The sequence below is a fragment of the Vespula pensylvanica genome, chromosome 2 (assembly GCF_014466175.1).
Source record: "Vespula pensylvanica isolate Volc-1 chromosome 2, ASM1446617v1, whole genome shotgun sequence".
NCBI classification, from domain to species: Eukaryota; Metazoa; Arthropoda; class Insecta; order Hymenoptera; family Vespidae; genus Vespula; species Vespula pensylvanica.
Window position 1 is genome coordinate 2,777,198 of NC_057686.1, and position 10,827 is coordinate 2,788,024.

The following is a 10,827-nucleotide window of genomic DNA, read 5'->3' on the forward strand; positions in this document are numbered from 1 at the left end:
GAAAGAATCTAATAGTAGCATCGTAATGATAATTCTTGCTAAGTATATTCCAAGGTACCTACCCATTTTATCGTTAAACGTGAAATTTTACGCGCTAAGAATTTCCAAATATGAATAATTTTGAGATCATTTATCCATGCTAGTCATTAATCGGAAGAACACATAGATCATTACTCTAAAAGGATAAGATCCGTTGATGCAATACTCACACTGCCTTGTCTCTTTCATTCGTTTCCTAAAGATCTTTGTTTTGTCTTTTTCAAAGTTTTTTTTTTTTCCTTTTTTTTTTTTGTTTTCTTTTTTTAGATAAGTAACGTATGGTGCATTTTTATATTCATTTGTTCATAGTTATCGGATATATTTCTTTTAAAGAAAAATTTATGGACATTTTCCTCAATTAAATATCTCATCCAATATCAACGGTTCTCGAAATATTACTTTTTTATGGACGAATATGTACAAAAATATTTACAGATACATTTACATCACTGACATATATATACACATATATATGTACGTGTGTGTATATATTATATATGTTTTTACAAATACACACACACGCGCGCATAAACATATATATATATATGAGAGATGAATATTTCGTGAACAAACTTAAATATTTATACGTTATAGTCGCAATAATTTAATTAAAAATTAATACTTTCTACGACAAATCTTTGATTAAAAAATCTAAGCTGCTAGCGAATACTCGCAACCCTACGATCGCTGAAATAGATCGTTTGAAACTTTAACAACAGGAATTCTTTGTTTTGAACTGTTCTACGGGAGTGAAAAAGTGTAAGGTTACGTAACTTTATGTCCAAAAGGACAAGTTATATCGACTGATACGTTAGCTAGTATATGAATTATTTTAAAATCAGTTCACTTCAACGCGAAACTGCGTAATACGTCGAAATTACATTTTCTGCCATGGAAAAGTCTCTAAAGTATTTCAAAACGGTAACGGCGCCGTGAACGTATCAGGCGACGTATCGTTCACACATTTCGTCATAACAGACTGTAAAAAGGTACGTCCATTGAGGATCCATTAAGTGTGATAGGCAATTATTTCGGATTAAGTATCTTAAAAACCCGACATCGGCTCGAGTCAACACGGATTTCGAGAATGTACAAGTCGAGTTTCTTCATTCAGAATATCAACTTGAACAAAGGCACGACGTAGGTAATGCTTGTGCAAAATATTGTCATATAAAAATTAAAACCTCCCCAATATTCACGACAACTAAATTAGCAATAAATATAAACGACGACGCAAATAGTATTGCATATAAAATGTACAATAAGAATTGCATTTGCTCGTTCTTCTTTTCTTTTCTTTTTTCTTTCTTCCTTTTTCGTCCTTTCTTTTTTCTCCTCGTTCATTACCTCATCCCTCTAATCGAAGTTTTTAGAGCCACTATATTTGTCCTTAAAATGAAAGAAGCATCGTATTTGAGAAATCAGTTCTGTTATGTGTTAATTCTACATCGTTTCTAGGTCGACCTAAGATAAGCCTTCTTTTAATTCACGCCTTTGGTGTACTCTGCTTTTAGTTGACCAAGCGTTACTTTTATATCATGGAACGTAGGTCTCTTCTCTGGTTGAAGATCCCAGGCCTGGAACGCATAAACGTTAGAAGCTTTTAACGTCAGATATGAAGTTTTACGCGAAAACTTTGTTCATCTACCTGTCTCATAATGTCATACACTTCGGGCGGACATCCATCTGGTGGTTCCATTTTGTAACCTTTTTCCACGCACTTGACAACGTCGGCTAGAGGCTACGAACGAATATATTAATATAAATAATTCAGTTCCCGTGCGATATGGTAAGAGCAAAGGAATGAATATATCTAGATAATAAAAGTCGTTTTTTAAATGAAAACTACTTACGATACGTGGATAGGGCACGCGTCCAAAGGAATAGATTTCCCAAAGGAGTATTCCGAAACTCCACATGTCAGATTTGTTAGAAAACTTCTGAAAAACAAATGATGAGATGCATCGTCGCGCAAGGAAACGCTTAAAAGCTTTTTCGTCAGAAGGTAGTGCCGGTCATAATATATTTACGTTCTGCTTTAAAGCCTCCGGGGCGGTCCATTTGATGGGCAACTTTCCACCATCGAGAGAGAAGTTTTCGTCTCGTGCCAAGCCAAAGTCCGAAACTTTCGCGGAATTGTCTTCCGCAACGAGGACGTTTCTCGCGGCTAAATCGCGATGGACGACGTGTCTCGACTCCAAGTATGCCATACCGGCACACGTGTCGCTGAAAATAAACCGATCGTTCGTTCAATGGCCAACAAGGTCTCCTGGGATAAAGGAATATCGTAAGGGTTAAGAACTATGATCTATATAGATTACGTACTAGGCAAAATTGATTTGATCTTTTTTGGATACGTGTAATCGCCCTCTAGATCTCAAGTAATCCACTAGGGATCCCTTGCTCATATATTCCGTAACCAGGTACATGTGTTGATTATTGAATACAAGACCAAGTAATTTAACGAGATTGTCGTGAATCAACGAGGTCATTAAACTCGCCTCGGCCAAAAACCTTTGCGCCGCTTCGCTATTGTCTTTCAACATTTTCACGGCCACCCTTTCGCCCCTATAAACACCGAGTAAAACGTCACCGAATTCACCTTTACCGATACACTCTCTTAATTCTAACTCGTGAGTCTGAATAACCCAGCCAGCTTCGATGAAGGCCTTGGGATCGACGCAAAAGTCTTGTTTCCCTTGTTTCGGTAAGGATTTCGTCAACTGAGTGCAAAGACCGTCGGCATCTTGCTCATAATGTTCGACTAAGAGCGCTAAATTCTCGAAAAATTCTTCGTCGTCGATGGTCAACTGATTATTCTTGTATTTCACTCTGTAATGTTGCACACGTCCTTGATAACACACGCAGAGGGTATAGTCTCCGGGGAAATTCGTCGACTCTCGAACTAGGAACAGACCATCTTCTCTGGGCCGTAACAACCTTTCCGCAGTTTCCCTAGATATCTTCCCATGGAACCATCTGTAACAAGGTTAGATCTTGAAACGAACATTTCTCATTTAACGAAGCAAAACAAACAAGTATCTTTCGTTGAGGTGAAATGATTCAAGCATACTTGAAGTATACGTAACACTCGTTAAATTAGTCGAGATAAATAATTCCAAGTTGAACATTTTATTTGATCATTATATTATTTCATTAATTATTTGCACGAGATCGAGCTATCTTTTCGAATGAAAATTCCTTCTCTTCTTTCCTTTCCTTTTCTAATTTTTTTCTTTTTTTTTTTTTTTTTTTTTAGATCGATCGAACAGATATCTACATCATATGATCGAAGTTAATCATCGAACAGTTTCCATACACTTGTGCATACGTACGGCATAGCATTCAATTTGACTTCATGCCTCGGATTGGCCGATAGAGCAGTGGTATTTCCAGGATTCGTGACGTTCGAAGTAAGGAGAACCGGTGAAGACGCCGTGTTCATATGGCTCGTCAAGTTTGGGGATGTTACGCTCGAATGCGTGGTCATCGTCGGTGATACTGGATGGGACGGAATGTTGCTCGCTGACAGATTTGGAGGAGCGTTGTGCGAGGTGGTGTTTTGAATGAGAGGGTGGGTCGTTACGTTTGAAGGGATCGTGTGATGATTTTGATTGCCATCGAGCTTCGCTTGCCGCGCTGGCGCTGACACATTCGGGTATCCACCACCCGCATTGTGATAAGTTGGCATCGCAACTGCCACACAGTGAGCTTTACCGATCTGAAAAGAAAAGGGAGAAAGAAAAAAAAAAATAGAAGGAAAGAATGAAAATTACAACTTTGTATATACTCTGGAAAATTTGGATTATCGAATCATCGTCATTTCTATCCTTCGTCTAACAACGACGATGTCATTGTCCTTTGCACAATTTCCGTTGCATCTAAATTTATTTGATATCGGATAGAGAGATATATATAGAGAGAGAAATATATAAATATATATGTGTGTGTGTGTGTGTAAGAAGAGAGAGAGAGAGAGAGAGAGAGAGAGAGAGAGAAATCGTGACACAAAGTGGACATCCTCGTGCTAATTTCGGGACGTCGCTCAAACGCGTAGGAGTTTATGAGGCTCGTTTCACAAATTAACTTATCCGAAGCGTCGGACATCGAGCTAGCAATTACTAACTGACCATGGACTGCGAGGTGACTCTTTTAAACGCTGCATTTAGTTTTAAGTGACCATTGTCTCTAAGCCATACACGAGCCATTACTGTTACTGCTGTTACTACCGCCCTTGCACCGTCCATCCGCGCACGTTAGAAACACGTTGGACGCTGATACGTGAATATATGCATTCGACCGAGCTCGATGATTCATTCCGAGGATATATATTTTCACAACGATTATGAAATCAATAAGGCGTTACTAATATAAACACAAGTGGTATTCGACGGAACAACTGGGAGATTTCCTTTGACTCCTTAACTAGCTCTCGTCTGGTATCCTTTTTAAATATGATTTAATCTCGTAACGAGATAAACATAATATTTGGATATCTTTGAAGATAGAGTTAAAATTATATATATATATATATATTCCTCTCTTGCTTAGATTTAAATTTAAAATTTATAAATCGACTAAATCAGTGAGACACTGTACGTATGAAAGAAGGAACTATCGTAGACGTCGAGAGCCAACTAAAAAAGTGAAAGTCACGATGAAACTCAAAAGTCAAGCATTGTGGAAGACTAAAGGAGATGTCATTGAACTAAGCCACATAGTTGCTTTTACCACGGCATACAACTCGATTTTCTTTCCTTTTGTAATGTCCCTTCTTCGACTTGATAAAAAGAAAAAAGGGAAGAAAAAAAGAGAGAGAGAAAGAAGAAACTTCGTTATGGAAAAAGTGAAAAAGAATAGATTGCAATAGTTGGTAAGCTGATGCGGCACGAAAGGCAACACGATAATTTCTCGCTCATTTTCTATGTAAACTATACCAGGAGAAATTCCACCACCGGAGGGAGATACAAATCCGCGAAGCGCAAGCAAATATTGAATAATTCAAGTTGGGTTTATCCTTGGTTAGCGTCTGTAACGAGCACAAGCGTTATGTCACGCGAAAATGTATAGTTTCCCCGCACTTGGACTCGTCTACTAATATACGATTTGTAGTTACGTAAATCTTACAAATACTCCCGCGCCTTGTCATCCTTTTAATGTCAAATCTTTGAAAGAAAATGAATGGTCTGTTTCACTGACGAACGAAGGAATAATATTTGTTGTCTTTGCCGATAAGAATATATAAGAATGATTTCTCTGATAAAATCATAAGCGATAAAGGCACTCACGATGTTTAAAATAACCTACCTGATAAAACCTAAGAAATGCATCTTACAATCTTGTGCAACAAAAAAAAAAAGAAACAATGAAATTCGTAGACTATTTTAAATATGTATTTCTACGATGAGTCGAATAATCAAATTACATAATTCCTACAATTAAAACGTTCAACGACGAGGAATATATAGCGTGCCATTAAATGGCAAACTTTTCCGTGCACGATATCAGCCAAATCCGGATGAAGACTTGAGTTAATCATATTATGTTCATCTAAGTGCGTGTCCGTGTGTGGTTTAAAAGAGTGCGGCAAGAGATGAGTAAAAACTTGATATATATATAAATACATATATACATATACACATTATATATATATATATATACACACACCACACACCTAAATATATATACGTTTTTTCTCTCGGATATTGCGCGTCATTTCGCGAGTGCATGTCATAGGAATGATGTCACTCAAGGTTAGCCATACTGTCAAAACGTAGAATGAGCTGTCTCGAATCACAGCTGATTGTGAGAGGTCCACGTGCATGGGTGACAGAAGCGAAACGAGGATCGTGGGACGAGAGGAAAGTTTTATGATAGCTAGGGAGATCTTCTCGAGAACGTAGATCGTAGGAAGTGAAACAGAGACGTGTTTCCAGTGAAAATTTTATACAGGGTAACTCGACAATATCTACTCGCGATTTTTTCTCTCTGTTCTTTCTTTTCTTTTTTCTTTTTCAAATCTTTCCGTAATAAATAAAATCATTTTGACGCTGATCGTTAACAAATGATTAATTTATTATTCGTATTTATTATCGAGCAATAAAATATTAGATAATAACGGTATTAATATTTAAAGATATTTAATAAAGTATATAATTAATATGATCGATTTTGAAATTAATTAAAAATCATTGGAAGATATTTTAATAATCAGAAATTCTTTCGTTACATTTTTAAAACAATTTGAAATATGATCGATCACGTCGTTTCGATTCGTCTCGCCTCATTTATGTCTATTTTTTTTTTTATTTTTTTATTTTTTTTCCCCCCACGAACATCTGCCCTCCCGTTCAGTCTTTCATTCGTTACACGTTGAAAAGTCCCACGAAAGAAATTAATGAATTTGATTACTGTATCGAATCGTTTGTACGCCGCGTAAAGCTATCAAATGGAATTATCGATTCGTTACGAAGAATCATTGATTTGTTACTCCAGCGATAATCATCGTGATTTAAATCGATCGACTTGAATTGTTGATCAATCGACTTCTTTATTCGCGTTATGATTCAAAGCGCTTCCATTTCAATTTTGGACACAAATGTTCATTGATAATAAATCGTTTTTAATCGATTAAATTTGCTCTCTCCCTACCGCGTTGGATTGTCGACACTGAAGTTTTCAAATTTCGATTAATAATATAGAATAAAATTTTTTTCGTTCTCTTTTTTCTCCCACCCCATCCTACCCCACCCCTCTCTCTTTACTATTCAAACAACGAGAAGCACGTACACGTGATTAGAATTCCTTTTTCTATTAAATCCTCGTTCATTTTAAATAGATAATTAATCTTTCTAATAATAATACGACAAATCTAAAAATAGATTTAAGTACCAACGGAAAGGGAGATGGGGAGGAAAAAAGAGATAGAAATAAATGAAAAAATGATTTTAGCAGGTGTAAAACGAGTCGACTGTCGATAGATTTATGAGAACGATGCCCTGTCGTAGTAAATGTACGTCTTTCCTTCTCTCTTTTCTTCTCCTCTCCTCTCTCTCTCTCTCTCTCTCTCTCTCTCTGTCTTTCTCCTTCTCTGTTTCTTTCTTTCTTTCACAAGTGTATTTTGGCACACCAGGTAGAGATTACGATGGAAATAAACGGCAAAATTCTCTTTGGCGATTTCGCCGGTAATTTATGCAAAGCTCATTCGAGACGGTGTCCTGTACGCACGTACCGTACTATTAATATCACCGTTGTGGATCGTTCGAGGTCCGTGGTATCTTGGTTAGTATGAAAGAGTAAGAGAGAGAAAACAGGACAGAAAGAGTAAGAGAGTAAGAGAGTAAGAGAGAAAGAGAAAGAGATAGAGAAAGAGTGAGAGAGAGAGAGAGAGAGAGAAAGAGAGAGAGAGAGAGGAAAAGGAAAGACGGTGAGAGATCGGAATAGGGAAAGGGAAAACGACGGGAGGGCTGAGAACGTGCAACAGATTCGCTCGGTTTGCACGTTGCTCTTTAACAGTACACGTTACTGTACCATGACCCATCGTTTACCCATCTGGCCCATCAAAACGACAATGTGATTGTTCGCCGATTTTACGGGAATTTTTTTTTTTTACGTTTGCATTTTTTTTTTCTTTCGTTTTCTTTTTCTTTCCTCTCTTTCTTTCTTTATATATATATATATATATATATATATATATATGTACACGTATGTTTTTTTTTTCTAATATATATTCTTTTATCTTATATATATATTTATTTTGTTTTATATAGTTTTATATATTTTAATACAATATTATATGTTTTATTATGTGTATGTATATATATATATATATATATATGTATGTATGTATGTATGTATGTATGTATTTTACCTCAACCCCATTTAAAAGCGCACTTTGGACACTCAAAAGAGGATGAACGCATTCCGAAAACTCAGAAATAGAAACGGCTGAATTCTCTCTCGGAATACGTCCCTGTCCCCGACCCTCGTTGCTAAATTCTTTTTTTCGTACTTGATAATCTCGAAAAAGAAGTTTTTCTGTTTTTTTATTTATCTATTTTTTTATATTTATATATATATATATATATATATGTGTTATGAAAAGGATCGTAAATCGAACGGAAAACATTATATTTTATTTTGTTGAATCGTAAAATATTACCTAGGCTGCAGATTGACCGTCCATCGTCCGAAGAATATCGTCCCACTGAAACAACACGACATATGTAAATCTGTTTTGATCGCAAAGCTACTTTACGGTGCGTGAGTTAAATTTAAATTATATACGGATCAAGAAAACGTTTTGCGAAGAATTCTTTTCGATAGAAACTCGAAGTTCGTAGTTGAGAGCATCAGCGTCGTCGTCGTCGTCGTCGTCGTCGGTGTTGTCGTTACAATAGCCGTTTTGAAACGATCGAAATAAGAAGCGAATCCGATATCACGCGATGCAAGCATTTTAATGAGAGCCCACATGCTAGTAAGCCCGTATAATGTAATCAACGCTCGGTTACCAATTAAAATGCTAAAACAGAGGATCGAATGAATTGCTGGAGACTTTTTTTGTATAATAATTTATTTTTTTTGTATGAATGTTTCTTAAAATATATTTATATACGTGTGTGTGTGTGTGCGCGCGCGCGCGCGTGTGTGTGTGTCTACACACACACACACACACACACACACACACACACACACACACATATGTACAAGAAATCTCATTTTATGGTAAATAAGTAAGCTAAAAGTTTACTGTTTAAAGTTTTATGGTAAAAAATAGCTAATGATTCCCTCATAAAAATTGTATTATGGAAATATATATATATATAAATGATTATTATTATTATTTAAATATATGATTTATTATTTATAAGATATTATATTTATTATTATTTATTTAGATATATTTATATCATTTACATATATATGTGTATGTATATATGTATATATATATATAAATGATAATAATAGTAATTTCTACATAAAATATAACGTATCGCGAAACCAAGCGAAAGTTTGATCTTTGATCGAAAGGTGGATCGTATCTTCGATATTTCGATACCGCGACCGTATCAACAACGGGCACAAGGTTACGATCTCTACCTCTCACCCTGCTCACCGAGCGGCCGTAATTCAAATTAATTAGGTAAGAAGTGCGTGAGAGAGCCTTAACTACCGAGGAGAGTCAGCCGGGTTGCTCACTCGCGAACTCCTTAGAAAGCGCGCCACGATTGTAAATAATCCAACGTGGTTTACCTTCGTATAAAATGGGCGGCAGTGCGAACCGAGGAAAGAGAAAAAAAAGAAAAAGAAAAGAAATATATATATATATATATATATATATATATATATATATATATCTGGGAGGAAGAACGCTCCATTTACAGTGTACAATAACGCATTGTGACTAAATTATTCCCCATGTATGGCGTGCGTAGACCGTTAACCGCATAATTAGCCAATAGCTAATTGCTAGAACTCGCATGACTCTATACGCCAACATTGACTACTTTGCTACCTTCCAAATGCATTAATCACTTGATTCACACTATTCTTCATATGTTAACAGGATGGGAATACCGATCAAAAACCTCTGTCCTAACAGATTTAAGCTATGGGATGTTTTGAGTTTCATTAGTTTCTCATCTTGATATATCGTAATGGAAAATATTTCAAGAATCTAATCTTAAAGTTTATTCGGTCTTTAAAGTAAGTAATGTTCATGGTCCTCTGATTAGATATCTCAGAATGAACAATATGTTATTTACTAGTGTTTAAGTTCTTCTCGATAGGAAACTTTAATATATAGATATAAGAATAAAGTACAATCTTCGTAGGAAAACGCTATAGATAATGTCTGTGTTTTCAAGCGGATTAAAATTAGAATCTTATACGATGGATACAAAGATCGTGATAAGCGTAATCATAAAGGACTATATTCCGTGTTACTGGAAAAAAATATTGATAACTTAGAGAAGACGTTCAAGAAATAATTTTTAATAATGTCTTTGAAATCGTTATAGATTATTAGCATGCGTTACTTTCCAACATACTTTACTTAATAAATAGCGTCGCTTGACACATGTACACAACGCTTTAAGTCCAAATTATATGAATACAAAATACATACTATTTACATAAACTTCTTAACAGACGTAGTTTGCATGCAATAGTCTGTGCCATTTAAATAACGCCCACTTATACTCCGAAAAAATAATACACCCGGTATAATTCAACGATCGAACGTGGGCCGAAGAGCATGCAACGATATTATCTATAGATCGTAACGCGATAAACGATCGTTAATACATTTCCCTTTGGAATTATGCCGAACGTACGTGTCAAAGAAATTTTGAACTTACTCGATGGTATCGCAATACACAAATTTTATCATCTGCGCGCGTATTTAACCAAAAATATCGGACTTACCTACGCTCTCAGCCAGCTTATTTCCACGAAGATGCAAACAGACATAGAAAAACCACTGGCACTGTCTCACATAAAACGAATATTTATAAAAACTACACGAAAAAACGTCATAAACACTTTGCGAAACGTCAGACTCACTTCGGGCGGGCGGCCATTTTGCTCCACACGAATCGAGTGAAGAGTATCTTTTGCTCCACAGAAAAAACGAAGCTGGAGTTGACTTCAGGGCAACACAAGTCGTTTCTCAGGTGTGGCAACTTCTTCAACTAAATTACGATTAATTCGTAACTCTGCCGTAAGAGTGCGCTAATCTCAACCAATCGCAATTCTTCTTTAACTCTACTTTCTAGTTTCTATCTTTTC

The 10,827-nt window shown here is 36.0% G+C and overlaps 1 protein-coding gene across 4 annotated transcripts; it reads right to left on the reverse strand.

Annotated features, from left to right (window-relative positions):
• Positions 1 to 1,261: 1,261 nt before the first annotated feature.
• LOC122637418 (tyrosine-protein kinase CSK-like) lies at positions 1,262 to 10,662 on the reverse strand. 4 transcript variants are annotated; one of them, XM_043829501.1, is made up of 8 exons: positions 10,465 to 10,662; positions 8,201 to 8,245; positions 3,375 to 3,760; positions 2,365 to 3,018; positions 2,070 to 2,265; positions 1,893 to 1,976; positions 1,688 to 1,780; positions 1,262 to 1,616 (listed from the first exon to the last, which is right to left on the reverse strand). In XM_043829501.1, the coding sequence occupies exons 3-8, from the start codon at positions 3,728 to 3,730 to the stop codon at positions 1,521 to 1,523; spliced, it is 1,479 nt and encodes a 492-aa protein (XP_043685436.1). In that variant the 5' UTR covers positions 3,731 to 3,760; positions 8,201 to 8,245; positions 10,465 to 10,662; the 3' UTR covers positions 1,262 to 1,520. The 4 variants fall into 4 exon arrangements, with proteins under 4 accessions (XP_043685436.1, XP_043685433.1, XP_043685434.1 ...); XM_043829498.1 differs by having other exon boundaries at positions 1,893 to 1,979; positions 10,465 to 10,661; XM_043829499.1 differs by lacking the exon at positions 8,201 to 8,245 and having other exon boundaries at positions 1,893 to 1,979; positions 10,465 to 10,661.
• Between the last annotated feature and the right edge of the window lie 165 nt (positions 10,663 to 10,827).